This window comes from Syngnathus typhle, linkage group LG16 (genome assembly GCF_033458585.1).
Source record: "Syngnathus typhle isolate RoL2023-S1 ecotype Sweden linkage group LG16, RoL_Styp_1.0, whole genome shotgun sequence".
NCBI lineage: Eukaryota > Metazoa > Chordata > Actinopteri > Syngnathiformes > Syngnathidae > Syngnathus > Syngnathus typhle.
Window position 1 is genome coordinate 5582467 of NC_083753.1, and position 15497 is coordinate 5597963.

A 15497-nucleotide genomic window follows, 5' to 3' on the forward strand; every position below is an offset into this window, starting at 1 on the left:
GGCTACAGTCCTAATATGTAGCCTATAACCACTAGTGTTACACCAGACTCCATTAAAACGTAACTGTGAATATGTTTTGAAAAGATAAAAGCAATGTCGGTTAAATAAGTAAATAAGTAAATAAGTAAATAAATAAATAAATAAATAAATAAATAAATAAATAAATAAATAAATAAATAAATAAATAAATAAATAAATAAATAAATAAATAAATAAATAAATAAATAAATAAAAGCAATATGTGACTTTTTTAACAAGTTGAAGTGCAGAGAAAGGACTGATGAATCATGGGAAATGGAGTTCTTTCTGTCAATGGGCGGAGACAGATCCCAGAGCGCGTGCGTGTTTGCATGAGTGTTGTGTCGATGTTCGTGAATCGTGAGGGACCGCTTTAGAGCTGGGACTTTTCTTCCAAGCAAACCAGGATTTTTTTTTCCACCACCAAACCAACCGTCCGGACTTTTGGAAAACGCTGGAAAATGTAAGCGAGAACCCAGGAAGAGAGCGCGTGCCCGTCCGTTAACAATTGAGCGCGGGCTTCTCCTTGTCCCTTCATAACACTTGTGGCATCATCGAGGAAGAACTTTGACACCAAGTGTTCTGCAAAGCTCTTTCTTGCATGGCATTTTGGAGAGGGAAATCCGAAGCATTTGCAGACGTTCCAAAAAGGGGGAAGGGGAGGCGAGGGAGCCAAAGAAAACGCCCTGCTGCGGGGCGGCCAGTGCTCGTTGCTGCTGCTGCTATCTCCAAATCAATCCAAAGTTAAAACATGCATCTCCCACCGAACGGGAGATGAGATGGAATGTGGAACGTTATCTTTGCCCCTTGAAAGTCGAACGTCGCTCTCGTTGCTAAGGAGCCTCTGCACATTTCGCCAAGTTTCATTTGCCCTCGCTGGTGCACTCTTTTCCCGTCGGAGACGATCTGGGTGGGCTGGCTGGAAGCCCTGGGAGTCCCGAGGCTGCCCCGCTAGGCCCGAACGAGCAAGTTTCCCATGTAAAGCCAAGCAATCGGGGATCGTTTGACGAGGGACACCGCAGACATGTCTCAAGGCGCTGAGAAGAGGATGGAAAGCCGCTTGAAGAAGTTGCAGGACCTGATGAGAAACCCGAGGTCTGCGTTGAACCTGGAAAGTTTGCTGGTAAGTCAAGTGGAACACATTGTCTGCATTATTTACGAATGTCGTGGTGGCTGCATGCTCCTTCTTTGAAACGCACACTTGTGCTTTTGGGATGGGATGGGATGTAGGGGGCTTTATGGATTATTGGCTACCTTGACCTCTTCCTTTGTTATTAGGGAGGCTGCCGTTGTTGCTGAAGCTGCTGCTTGCTTGCTTGCACGCCCTCCTTCCCTCCCTCACTTTGTCCCGACCTACAACAACATTTTCCAGTCCGTCCTGTAATCAGATCTCTCCATTGAAACTGCAACAGAAGGAAGGGGCTGGCTACGTATTAGGGAAGGCCCGCTTAAGACTTAAAACCGACCCACGCAGATCGGGCACTTTGGAAGGGGGGGGGGGGGGGGGGGGGTCTGTGGTGTCTACAGATTAGGATTCATTGGTGGAGAATGTACCACTTAAGGTTTTTATGGGGCCTAATCTGTAACTGTTGGTCACTGGTCTTGTCCTCCTGCTTGAACAGCATTTAAAATGGTGTTTCTGGACACAATGCTGCTTAGGGTTGGAGTCTGATCACAACAAGCATCCTTCCACCACGCAGTCGCGGTTTAAAAAAATGATTGCAAATAACTGTGATTAGCAAACTGCACTGAATTCCCTTGCAGGAGATTGACGCTCCCCTGTATTAAATGGGAGAATTTGTTTAGACTGAGTGCTATAGTGAAGCATCTTTTATTGGAGAGATGCACACCCCTACCTGTTCTGCATGGACCTGACGCACACACAAACGATAAATAAATGTGTCTTTCTGATCCGAAGGCTCCCGCCGAGGTACGCGAGGTCTCGCTTGACCTCATGCAGGCTGGCGGTTTAACCGCAAAAATGTGGCGCAACTTTTGAGTCATATTTTCCCCCCTAATACTTTGTTGCATATATTTTGAGGTTCCACTTTACAGTAATTATTGGATTAGCGGCGCTTCCTCCAAAGGTGAATGCTGTATTCAGGCATAGTGAGGCACTTTAAATCTTTACTGCAACGCTAAAAAACAAGGGATTCTCACCTCCTACCAGGTTCTTCCTCAAAGGGACAGAAAAAAAAAAGATCACATATTACAAAAAAAAGTCCAGTCAGAGCGACGACCTTTCTACCATTCCGAAGGAAATGACCTCATTGGGTAAATAGTTGGTCAGTAAACTGGACATGGGGCTCAAATTGCCCACAAATGACATTTGAGTATCATTTGGTTGTCATTGGTTGATTCACCCCCCCCCCCCCCCCCCCCTGCATATCTTTCCCTGTCTTGTTGTTTTTCTTGCTCCCTATTTTGGTCACACGAACGTGAATGTCTTGTTCTATTGCAGCATTTCCTCTCCGCCACTTTGCACACCCCATAAAGAACAATTTGAACGTTCAAAGAGGTGTGGATTGTCTCACCTCACCTCACCCTGACACTAAAAGTAAAGCAAAGCATGGGCTTCGTCTCCCGAGTGGAGTTGACTTCTTCTTAGACGAGCAACAACGGTCGGCCGGCCGACCGACCGACCGGTATCAGCGTGTTCGCTGGGCAGAAACACTTCCTTATAAGGCACTCGGGATGGTGGCCCAGGTCAATCTTTCTTTTTTTTTTTTTTTTCTCTTCTTCCCCTTTTTGCAAAACAAGCCAGTCTCTCTACTCAGTACCTCCTCCGGGGAGCCGACTGGTTAGGCCTCTTTAGCATGAAAGATTTTCCTTCTGTTAGAAACCTTTCTTGAATTTGGAAGTTTCCTCCAAAAACAGAGTGCACTCATCAAAGTGGTCTGTCATTTAAATGTAGCTGCGCTTTTTCTTGTTGTTCTTGGGTTTGCAAAAGACTTATCTTGTGGATGTGTTCAAGAGTTTTCCAGCTTGCTGTATTTTTAGTTGGATGAGGGTGTGCGTGAGCCGAGCAGAGCAGAGCAGAGAGAAGAACAGGAGGCTCCCACACACGCATAACACTCGCTCTCCATCTCGCTTCAGCTCAGTCAACCTTCTGTTGAGACACAACCTCCCACGCGCACATCTTTTTCTCTTACACCAACACACACACACATACAGTACGTGTGTGTATGTTCTATCCACCGTTGTGTGCTTGTGAATGCGCACTTTGCATTCATTGCAACGACACAATTTGAACATATACATTTATTGTCACGTCTCCCTTTCTTCCAAAGCCAAACAAAAGATTGTGTCCGTAAACAGCAGTGACGGAAGACTCAATGCATTACGGTAAATGAAATAATACTGTCCGGGTCCTTTCTCGCTGTTGTGTTGCTGTGGCAGGAGGCTGGCGACATTGCTATGGCCAACAAATAAGGCTATAATGAGCGCCATAGAATATAGGTCAACCTTGGGCGATACGGAGAAAAAGCGACATCCCCGCTCTTTTTAGGCCGAATAGCGATGATACGATACGTATATTTGTGTTTTACGCAAAACATGCAAAGCCTTTCGTTGAAACAAAACACGGCGTGTTCCACTTCCCGCTCAACAAAGCGCAGCTGTGCAAATAACACAAATGCTATGTAAAGAGGAGTACAAAAGTATTTCCACATTTCTTAAATCGTACAAATAGCTGTGCAAATAACAAATGTAGAGTAAAACCCGTTGACTTGGGCAGGAAAGCATGGGCCAATGGAAAGTTGTGCAAAGAGCAAAAATGTCAACAAACAGACTGACTGACTGACCGACCCTGGCTGGAAACACACCTACGGCTGCTTGAAACCAAAACAGACACCATGATGACGCAATACTTGCTGTTGTCACACGATACGATTTGATTCCAGCCATTCAAGTTTGCACTGTGGGCACTCGGCTCCTCACCCTTGCTACGTATATTTTTCTAGCGCATTCCTCAGTTGACTAGATTAATAAATAAATCCTTGGTGCCAAAAATGCACAGGGCACCGGAGCATGGGACATTCAAGTCCGCTGCCGCTACCGTCCGTCCCTCTGGGCGCATTACTGTGCTGGCCCGATGGATGGGTGGTGGGATGGATGCATGGATGGATGGATGCATGGATGGATGCATGGATGCATGGCTGGATGGATGGATTCCTGCTGTTGTTGTCTGTTGGCCATGCCAAGCCGGGTCCAGTCAAACATGTGGAATCCAATCAAAACAAGGACATTCATAGCTCATACTATTGCGTTTGCTCCATGATGAGCCCGAATGCACGCGGTCCAAGCAGCCAGCTTCTCTGGAACGCTCAACATCGAACATCAGTTGAGTTCTTTTGACATATTGAAGTGCCAAAAATCAGCGCTTGATATTGCCAAAACGACTTTGTCGTATAAAATGGAGCGCTAAAGACTTTTGCTGTAGTTGCTAAGCAACCATCCAGAATTCATTGGATTCACAGTTTGCTCGAGATCCGCGCATGAGTCAAATAGTAGAGGCAGAGTAGCGGCTTTTAAAAGAAGACCAGACTTTAGCACATCCAAAAAAAGTGCAAATTGTCCACTTCATTTTTGCACTTCCTCCAACACTTGTCAGCTGATTATTGATGTGTGGCTGTTTGACTAAGTAGCTGACAAATGGCCTCTCGGCTCGTGTTTTCTGTTACTGTTCACTAATGGCAGGAAATTCGAGCAACTTCATTTTATTGTGACACTTAAAGCATCGAATGGAATGCATTATATCCGGATGTGCTATTTTTTTCTGTCAATGTGACTCCATTGGGATTTAAAACCAAAAGACCTTTATATTCTAGATAGCGCAACCAGTTGACATTTTTCATAGGCTGAACTATAAATAGAATTATTTTTAGGATGATCAACTCTAAACACCGTATTGCTTCTGATGCACTGAGAAAGAAGCAAACATTTGGGTGTGTGTATGACCACAAATTTAAAAAAGCATCAATTTGATGTTAGGCTAAAGCCTTCAATAGAACATCTTATCTTTTGCTATGTCACGGTGGCTCTCTGTATTTCCTAATGGGAGCCACCAAATTGCAAAGTAACCACCGAAGCAACCGTAGCCGCCTGTGAGTATTCCAACATTTCTGCAGCCACAGAGGAAATGAGTTGCACAGAGGGACATGAAGTCTTGATGTCATAGTGAAATCATCTGACCAAACACGGGGGAGGAGGGGTGGATCATTTCCTGGATGACTTTTTGGGAGATCCGAGTGCATGCATTTGGGTGCGCACCGGCCGACGGGCCAGCCCTTCTCCTCATGTGCCCTTTCCCGCCCGCCCGCTGCTTTCCCCCCTTAAATAGTAGCTTTGCGCTGTCGAGCTGCTGAATCAAGAGTGCCGTTAGCTGGTCGCAGCGGCAAATGTTTCAAATAGCAAGAGGAGACACTGAAAAGATTGATTTAGCAAGCATAAAATATACAGGAGATACTTCTTCCAATGCTATCGAACACTTATTATTTGTGCTCTTCTTCTTCTTCTTCTTCCATGATAATGTATCTTGGCATCTTTTGGAGTAGATGTTGGAACCTTTGGTTGATTTAACTTGAGTTTGTCCCTCCCAGGACTCCTTAAATGCTGTGGTCTTAGATTTGGACTACCCTGCACTTCGCAAGAATAAAAACATTGAAACCTTCTTAAACCGATGTAAGTATCAGAGAAGTGGTTTGGTTCTGGACACAATTGATATAGTGATATTACCCATGACCTTTTTTTTCCTTCCTCAGATGAGAGTGTCATAAGACAAGTTCGAGATCTCCAAATGAAGTCGGACGACTTTGATAGAGTGAAAGTGATTGGCCGAGGAGCTTTTGGCGAGGTTCAGCTGGTGAGTAAGGCCCCACGTTTGATTTCGGTGGAATTTGTTCCCAATTTCCAAACTGTGCGTCATTCAGGTGAGGCACAAAGCCTCTCAGAAGGTCTACGCTATGAAGCTTCTAAGCAAGTTTGAGATGATCAAACGCTCAGACTCTGCCTTCTTCTGGGAAGAAAGGGACATCATGGCCTTTGCCAACAGTCCATGGGTGGTGCAGGTAGGAGGTTTTGGCCGAGCAGATGACAGCCATTTGTTGTTCTTGAGATGCTTGCTTCCTGTGTAAGGATCTATAAAGGAGCTTGTCCTGTTTGTTTGATCAGTTGTGCTGTGCCTTCCAAGATGACCACTACCTCTACATGGTGATGGAGTATATGCCAGGAGGTGACCTAGTCAACCTCACCAGTACCTACGACGTGCCAGAGAAATGGGCCAAGTTTTACACGGCAGAGGTGGTGATGGCCCTGGATGCCATCCACTCCATGGGCTTCATCCACCGCGACGTCAAGCCAGACAACATGTTGCTTGACGGACAAGGACACCTGAAACTGGCTGACTTTGGCACGTGCATGAAGATGGACTCTGTGAGTTTGGCCCTTGGCAAAGACGCATACGTTCTTTTGGAAGTCCTCCGCAGTAAGATAACAAACATCCTTTTCGATGCGTCCAACTTGTCGGACCGTAAAGCTGCGCCGGTCGTTTGAGTCGACTTTGTCGTATTCCTTGGCAAGGGTGACGTTGAGATGATGACGACTTTTACGATGCGCTCGTGTTGAATGTTTTCCGTTTTGGCCCGTGTCCCAGACCGGTATGGTGCATTGTGACACAGCAGTTGGAACTCCTGACTACATCTCACCTGAGGTGCTGAAATCCCAGGGAGGCGACGGCTGTTACGGCAGAGAGTGCGACTGGTGGTCCGTCGGGGTGTTCATCTTTGAAATGCTTGTCGGTCAGGGTTGTTCTTCTTTTGCCCTTTCAGCATGTTTTCCTCCAAGAAGTAAGTCTCACTAGCTTATGAAATGATTTCAGGTGACACGCCATTCTACGCTGACTCTCTGGTGGGAACCTACAGTAAGATCATGGATTATAAAAACTCCCTCCGCTTCCCTGATGACGTGGAGATCTCCAAAGATGCAAAGAATATAATCTGCGCCTTCTTGACTGACAGGTATGGAAATGAATAAATCATCATCTCCTCTTTTGCTTTGCCGCTAATGTGTGTGAGCGTTGTCATCTCAGACTGGGGAGACCCAAATTGAAGAAGCTCTCTGCCTGGAGATTGTGTTGAGTGATTAGAATCTTTTTCCTTCATTCCACACCCTTACACTGCAACCAGCTCATCATCATCTTCAACAGCAGATGAACATTTTTGCCTCAGGCACATCTTACTGCTTATTCCAAAAATGATCACTACAGCAGAAGGGGATTAGTTGACTAATCAGGGTGCGGTCTCTCTCTTTTCTTTTTCTTTTTTTTTAAGGGAGGTTCGATTAGGACAGAACGGCGTGGAGGAGATCAAGCGTCACCCATTCTTCAGGAACGACCAGTGGACCTTTGACACCATCAGAGAAAGTTAGTGTCTCTACAGATAAACATGAACGTCCAAGTTGATTACCATTTTTTTCTTCTTTCTTTCTTTCTTTCTTTCTTTCTTTCTTTCTTTCTTTCTTTCTTTCTTTCTTTCTTTCTTTCTTTCTTTCTTTCTTTCTTTCTTTCTTTCTTTCTTTCTTTCTTTCTTTCTTTCTTTCTTTCTTTCTTTCTTTCTTTCTTTCTTTCTTTCTTTCTTTCTTTCTTTCTTTCTTTCTTTCTTCTCCTCAGCTGTTGCGCCTGTGGTCCCAGAGCTGAGTAGTGACATCGACACCAGTAACTTTGATGAGATTGAGGATGACAAAGGAGATGTGGAGACTTTCCCCACACCCAAAGCTTTTGTTGGAAACCAGCTCCCCTTCGTGGGATTCACCTACTTCAAAGAAGACCAGTAAGAGATGAGATGATGCTTTTTGGGAGAGCTGGATTGTCATTTTAATTGACTTGCATGTTTTGCTTCCTTATTTAGACTACTAACTGCTCCCAACAACTCCTCGTCTACGAACGATAATTCCAAGGGAGAGGTAAGTCACCCTCTTCAGGCTAAAACCCGCGTTGCAGCATTACCTGTAGATATTTTAGATTAACAGCGTTGATTTTTTTTTTCTCCATTTAATTTCTCTCATTCTTTTCAGTCAATAGCATTACAGAAGAAGCTTGGCCATTTGGAAGTGCAGCTGAATAATGAGAAACAAGCCAAAGATGATCTGGAGCACAAATTCAGGTACACGAGCTGAAGCTCATTAAAAGCTAGATGGTCGTCGTCGATGTTCCTTCTAATGATTTACGTGTAACTCCTCAGAGCTGCCACGAGTCGTCTGGATAAAGTTTCCAAAGAACTCGAAGATGAGGTAGAAGAATAACTGCCAGTGAATCTCTGCTGCTCAGGCACATTTTACTTGAATAGTTTTGTGTTGCAAGATATTGATGGTTCCAGGTTTTTTCTTTTCTTTCTGCAGCATTGTTAAGATTTCCACTCTTAAATCTGGATGGCTTTTTGTAGTTGTGTTTCAGTTGAATGTCCGACTTGTGTTCAAGACCCAATCAAAGTGGTGATAAACCGCTGACAGGACTGTAAAAGGTTTGACGAGATATGAAATGCCTGAATTCAGGTGAGCGGCAGGAAGAATTTGGAGTCCAGCCTGAGGCAGCTAGAACGGGAGAAGGCCCTTCTGCAGCACAAGAGCCTGGAGAGCCACCGCAAGGCTGAGAGCGAAGCTGACAGGAAACGCTGTCTGGAAAATGAAGGTGATTGCACCAATTCAGCTCATTCAATCCTTGAATAAACGTAATGCTTATGTCAAATGAAACACAATCATCAAAAATCCAAGAAGAATATTGTCAGAAAATTGAATTCAAAAACAATTTTCTTCTTTTATTCGCAAACTTCACGAGGAGCTTTTGAGTTGACGGAACATGGATTCACGTCATATTATCGATACCCCTTTTTGGTTGTACCTTATTTGACAGTTAACAACCTACGCGATCAGCTCGACGACTTAAAAAGGAGGAATCACAATTCGCACTTCTCCAACGAGAAGAACATCCATCTGCAGAAACAGGTCAGTGGTTTGCTTTTATCATGCCCATTTAGGCACATTGATCTTTTCGTCGTCAGCTCCATTTGAAGAAATCCCTTTTGCGTGACGCGAAACGTGCTCGTGACCCTCGGAGGAGTTTCGCAAAGCTCACAATCGTTCTCTCTCAGTTGGAGGAAGCCAACGTCCTGCTGCGGGCCGAATCCGAGTCGGCGACCAGGCTCCGTAAAAACCAGACGGAGAACAGCAAACAGCTGCAGCAGCTGGAGGTGAACACGCGAGAGCTGCAGGACAAATGCTGTCTGCTGGAGCGCAGCAAGCTCAGCTTGGAGAAGGAATGCAGCAGTCTGCAGGCCGCCCTGGAAGCAGAGCGAAGGGAGCACAGCCAAGGCTCGGAGACCATCAGCGACTTGATGGGTGCGTAAGATGAATGCAGCGATTTGACCTCGCGTATCCATCCGGCCGGGCTAGGGAGTGTGTGTTGGCTGAAATCTTATCTGCGGCGCAGGGCGGGTCTCTGGCCTGGAGGAGGAGCTACAGCAGCAGAAACGAGCGCTCTCCAAAATGGAGACCGAGAAGAGGCATCTTCAAGAGAAGCTCACTGACTTGCAAAAGGTTGACGTCGTCATCCAACTAGACACTGCGCCACTGTTTCTATCTCGATTCACTTGCGTACTTGTGGGCTGCAAAGATTGGGCCATCCCGACCTTTTGGCGTGTGTCTTCAAAGACCTTTTCGCTCGTACGCAGGAGAAGAGCAACAAAGAGATCGATTTGACCTACAAACTCAAGGTCTTGCAGCAGGAGCTGGAGCAGGAGCAGGGCTCGCACAAAGCCACCAGGGCTCTGCTGGCAGACAAGAACAAGATAAAAGTCACCATCGAGGGTGCAAAATCAGAGTCCACCAAGGGTAAGAGTGTTGGAAAATGTAATGGGACGTTTCCAAAACATTTAAGCGTTGCGAAATGTCCCGAACGATCTCTTAATGTCCTCTCCATGACACAATCCAGAGATGGAGCAGAAGCTGGCAGAGGAACGAGCAGCCAAACTGCGGCTGGAGAACAGGATACTTGAACAGGAAAAGCATAGCAGTATGATGGACTGTGACTATAAACAAGCTCTCCAGAAGCTAGATGAGCTGCGCACACACAAAGACCACCTCACGGAGGAAGTGAGTGACCGTATCGACATTGTATTTACTGCTCGGATGGAAATCAACGCTGTTTTTTTCTCTTCTGCTGTCCACGCCTACAGGTGAAGAATCTAACGCTGAAGATTGAGCAGGAAACCCAGAAACGTAACCTGACTCAAAATGACCTCAAGGCCCAGAACCAACAAGTCAACTCCCTGCGAACGTCGGAAAAGCAGCTCAAGCAAGAAACCAATCACCTACTGGACATCAAACGCAGCTTGGAAAAACAGAATCAGGAGCTGCGCAGGTCAGTCCATTTGATACTTTGACAGGTAGAGACGATACATAATGTCTGTCACTCTGTTCTTTACAGAGAAAGACAAGACACAGACGGGCAAATGAAGGAGCTACAAGACCAGTTAGAAGCTGAACAGTATTTTTCTGTCAGTTTATACCTCTTAAAAAAAAAAAATGAAGGCCATGCGTTGTATTTAGCACAGCAGTCGTTTATCCGTCCTCGCGTTTTCTTTTCCAGACTTTGTACAAGACCCAAGTTCGTGAACTAAAAGAAGAATGTGACGAGAGGAACAAACTCTTGAAAGAAGTGCAGCAGTCTCTTCAGGAAGTACAGGAAGAGAGGTGTTTAAACTTTTCCAAAACATTTTTTCTTCTATTTCTGTAAGCCTGACAAGCAAAATGGCAACTATCTCCGGCATCCAATCCAGACTTTTTCTGCAGCCTGAACTTTGGGACAATCTATTGCTAACAGCAGCCTCTAGTGGTAGAGCATAAGTGACGAGTCTACTGATTGTAGCCTATAAAGGAAAGGCGATACATACGAAAGGAAGGTGGCTAAAAGAAAAAAGGATTTCTATCTTCCGTTTGTGGATGGCTGATGCTTAGTCTTTCATTTTCAGAGATTCTCTGGCCGCCCAGCTGGAAATCACACTGACTAAGGCTGACTCAGAGCAGCTGGCTCGCTCCATCGCCGAGGAGCAATACTCTGATCTGGAGAAGGAAAAAATCATGAAGGAGCTGGAGCTGAAAGAGATGATGGCCCGCCATCGTCAGGAGTTGTCGGAGAAGGACATCACCATCGATTCGGTAAACGACGCGGCTTGGTTTTGTCTATCCCTTACTCTATGATGAACCATGTGGATGTTACAGTTGGAAGAAGCCAACAGGACCCTGACCAGTGATGTCGCCAACTTGGCCAATGAAAAGGAAGAGCTCAACAACAAGATGAAGGAGGCCCTAGAAGGTATCAAAACGTTGGCCTGGCAATCCTGCCAAAACAAGTCGTCATTGTTTTCTTGAATCTAGAAACGGAGAAGTCAAACGATTGGGAGCAGCAGATCAATCAGATGAAGCACACCTTTGAGAAGCAGCTGCAGTCTGAGAGGACGCTCAAAACTCAGGTTTGGGATGTCCGCCGACAGCTGTGCAAATCCATCCGTGTTTGCTCGTTACATTCCAGGAGTTAGAATAAAAAAAATAAAAATGTCCATTTACAGGCCGTCAACAAGCTGGCAGAGATCATGAACAGGAAGGAGGTGCGCGGTGGAAGTAGTCGCCGTGGCAATGACACAGATATGCGGCGAAAGGAGAAAGAGAACCGAAAGCTGCAGTTGGAGCTGAGATCGGAGAAGGAAAAACTCAACAGCAGCATCATCAAATACCAACGAGAGATCAACGAAATGCAGGCGGTGAGTCCGACGCGTACGAGTCCAACCCTATAACTATTTGATGGGGTGCCCTTTGCTTTGGATTGCTAGCAATTGGCAGATGAGAGTGGGATGCGAATCGAGCTTCAGATGGCCCTGGACAGTAAAGACAGCGACATCGAGCAGCTGAGGAATCTCCTTCAGTCACTCAGCGTTCAGTCCATCGAGTCGGCGAGCGTCTGCGGCGGTCCCGACTTTGACACCGATGACTCCTTGACAGGTAAAAGTCCAAGGCATGCATCCCTGTTGCCTCGTAGCAAACATAGCATTGAGCAAATAGCATTCCAATCTTTTTCCCTTAGAAACAAGGCTCGAAGGGTGGCTATCCCTCCCTGTGCGGAACAACACCAAGAAGTTTGGATGGGAAAAAAAGGTCAACCGTTCAGACGGATAAGGAAATGTATTGATAGCTATTTTTTTTCTTTTCTTTTGACCATGTTCTCCCGACTTGCTGTGTGTAGTATGTTGTCGTGAGCAGCAAGAAGATTCTCTTCTACAAGAGCGAACAAGACAAAGAGCAGTCCATCCCTTATATGGTGCTTGATATAGAGTAAGTACGCCACTGCAATGGTTCGGCGAATACACCAGAAATTGATTTTATTTATTTATTTATTTATTTATTTATTTATTTATTTATTTATTTATTTATTTATTTATTTATTTATTTATTTATTTATTTATTTATTTATTTATTTATTTATTTATTTATTTATTTATTTATTTACCTCTTCACAGCAAACTCTTCCATGTGAGGCCTGTCACTCAAACGGACGTGTACCGAGCCGATGCCAAAGAAATTCCAAGAATCTTTCAGGTTTGCAATTGTTTGTACCTCCGCTGTCAAATTCAAACTGAACTAATAAGACAGGTGCCCTCGAAAGACACACTTTGAATGGTTCCTTTCTTCTCCCCAGATTCTGTACGCCAATGAAGGGGAGAGCAAAAAGGAGCCCGAATTTCCCGTGGAGCCTCTGGCCATGGGCGAAAAGTCCAGCTACATCTGTCACAAAGGCCACGAGTTCATTCCCACCCTCTACCACTTCCCCACCAACTGCGAGGCGTGCACCAAACCGCTATGGAACATGTTCAAGCCGCCACCCGCTTTGGAATGTCGCCGCTGCCACATCAAGTGCCACAAGGACCATATGGACAGAAAGGAGGAGATCATCGCTCCTTGCAAAGGTAAGCTTCATTTCATTCAAGTGTATTCAAAACGAAATGACCACCTTGTCCTTCCAGTCAACTACGACGTGTCTACGGCCAAGAACCTGCTGCTGCTCGCCGTGTCTCAGGAGGAGCAGCAGAAGTGGGTGAGTCGCCTGGTAAAGAAGATTCCCAAGAAGCCGCCGCCCCCGGAGAGCCTTTCCCGCTCCTCGCCGCGCGCTTCCATGAAAGTCCAGCCCAGTCAGTCCTTGAGGAGACCCAGTCGACAGCTCCCCATCAGCAAGAGCAGGTAGTAAAATAGCACTCAGCGTATCTGTCTATCTTTCCGATGGTTTTGTCAGAACGTTTAGGACATTTTTCCCCTCAGATCAATTGGCACACATGGTTTGCCTCATTAAAAATGTTTCGTTCACTAGATCAAATGGCTTCAAATTGATGCGAGAAGACTCCAGCAGTGGACTATGGTACACGATGATTTCTCTAGTGTTTGACTTTGGCTCATGGTGTGGTGGTGCTGGTGCTGGTGCTGGCGCTGGTGGTGGGCAACATGCACTTTGCTTCAAGTGCTTTCCGAGGGGGATGACTCTTCAAAGGTAGTTTCTCAAACTTGTCCACGTTTTTGTCTCCTCCAGCTAACCTTGCGCAGGACGAGCGGGCGCATCTTGAAGACGTTCCTTGTTTCAACAAAGACTTTACGGCCCAGCTCGGCCGGCCAATCAGCACACTGAAGCGCCCCGCTTGACTTCCAGCAGCTCATCTTCGCCATGACTGTACGAGAATTCATTCCGCAGCCCTCCACTGAACACGGGAGCATCGGACGCAGACTTTTTCGTGCGCATACCGCGACGACGCTTCATTGAAGGACCCTCATCTTCATTTGTGGACTGTGGCCAAAATACTTTTGGGTGTTATTGTTGTCGAAGGGGTTTGTGTGGGGGGGAAACGACACAGAAGGAGAATAAAAATCCCGTTGCTTGTTGGTGCAGCTCAGCAGCATTCGACATTCCGCGTAGCTTTCAGGCGCGTCACGCAAACTTGAAGAAGCAATCCAAGTGCTGCTTATTGCCATCTCCTGTGTCCCACACCAACAGAAATCCAATCCCAGCACTCTGCACTGTCGGTTTGTTTACTGAATGAAAGGGAAGGGATGGCCTCACCTGACCTGACCCGACCTGACCCGACCCGACCTAACCTAACCCTCTCTGCTTTTCTGATCCAAGCTCAGCACCTGCTGTTGTTTGAATGTAAAAACTGGGATGCTCCAGAGACAAGACACAAGCATTGTATTCCTTGGATCCAAACTTACTTGACCGAAGTGCTTTGTTAATGACAAAGCCACAGAATGACCTTGCATGTCCGCTTCTTTTCATACACACGCACACACTGCCACACATTTCAAATGTATGAAACCGAGGTCATTGTAACGAAAAGCAAAATCCAGTCAACGTACTGAGCGGGCACTATTTGCATTGAGTTTTTCTTCCGGGGTAATTCCTGTGCTATTTTTCTATTAAAAGTAACGTTGGAGTTTGGGCACATAGTTGCACAGTGTGGATGTGGCTTTTATAGCAAGTGGAGCGACACGGAGTGTATTTGTGTGTGCGCCGTCTCCTTTAACCATCAAGCATGTTTTATACAGACTAGAAATATACACCGTATATATTTGACATGTCATACAGTGCACATATTTATACAACTGCCTCCACTTTATATTGAAGGGCTTCACATCCAGACTGCATGTTGGCTACCAAACAATTCTCTATAAGAACCACTTCAACAATAAAGATGTGGATGTGCCGTCCGGCTCTTAGTCATCCTTTGTATTTGCCTCAAATGAACTCTCGGGTGCGGTGGCCAAGGCCACACTTATTCGCCACACTGGTTGCTGCTGATTGGTTGTCTTTATTTTGAAAATGGGGGAAGAAAAATGTAAAGAACCAAACAAAAACCAATATACAGGCAAACAGCCACTTTCACATGGTTGAAAACAAAATGTAGACTTCTCTTGTCTTACCTAACATTTCCCTAAGGTCGTACAGAAAACAAATATGTAGATACAATAGAAATAACTACAATTGTATAAACTTCACCAAAGATACTAATGAAATAGTTGCTCTTTTGCAAGAAAACTATAGAAAAAAAAAAAAAGCTCATCTGGTACATCTAACACAATAACTCCAGTCTGATATCAAACTGGCAAAAGACTAACGTATGGAATGTTTTCATTGGTTGCAGGATCCCAGGTAAGGAGATGACCCATTCACATCTTATTGGCTGCTAAAGTACCAAGGTAGGTACAATACTGATATCTGATCATTTTGATGCTGACTGTACAAAAAATTGTGATATTACTATTCCACCCAGCAGCCACATTAGGTACACCTGACAGACAAGACTACCCTGATTTATTCATGGGATTATATACTACATGCATTACGCTGATGCTAAACTGCACTGCATCGAACAAAGGATGGATTTGAACACTAA

The 15497-nt window shown here is 45.4% G+C and overlaps 1 protein-coding gene across 4 annotated transcripts; it reads left to right on the forward strand.

The window, feature by feature from the left end:
• The first annotated feature begins 322 nt into the window (after positions 1-322).
• On the forward strand, positions 323-14807 carry rock2a (rho-associated, coiled-coil containing protein kinase 2a). Of its 4 annotated transcripts, XM_061300745.1 has the most exons (33): positions 323-1141; positions 5619-5700; positions 5781-5881; positions 5949-6086; positions 6190-6450; positions 6671-6815; positions 6896-7034; positions 7347-7438; positions 7685-7844; positions 7923-7977; positions 8089-8177; positions 8256-8304; positions 8566-8701; positions 8924-9015; positions 9162-9408; positions 9500-9606; positions 9741-9900; positions 10001-10161; positions 10245-10429; positions 10496-10565; positions 10658-10761; positions 11040-11226; positions 11290-11383; positions 11446-11540; positions 11637-11828; positions 11898-12066; positions 12149-12219; positions 12308-12396; positions 12582-12660; positions 12761-13028; positions 13086-13299; positions 13427-13474; positions 13643-14807. In XM_061300745.1, exons 1-33 carry the CDS (start codon positions 1043-1045, stop codon positions 13644-13646), a joined length of 4182 nt encoding a protein of 1393 aa, XP_061156729.1. In that variant the 5' UTR covers positions 323-1042; the 3' UTR covers positions 13647-14807. The 4 variants fall into 4 exon arrangements, 3 of the variants coding, with proteins under 3 accessions (XP_061156729.1, XP_061156730.1, XP_061156731.1); XM_061300746.1 differs by lacking the exon at positions 13427-13474; XM_061300747.1 differs by lacking the exons at positions 323-1141; positions 5619-5700 and having other exon boundaries at positions 6209-6450.
• Positions 14808-15497: the final 690 nt, after the last annotated feature.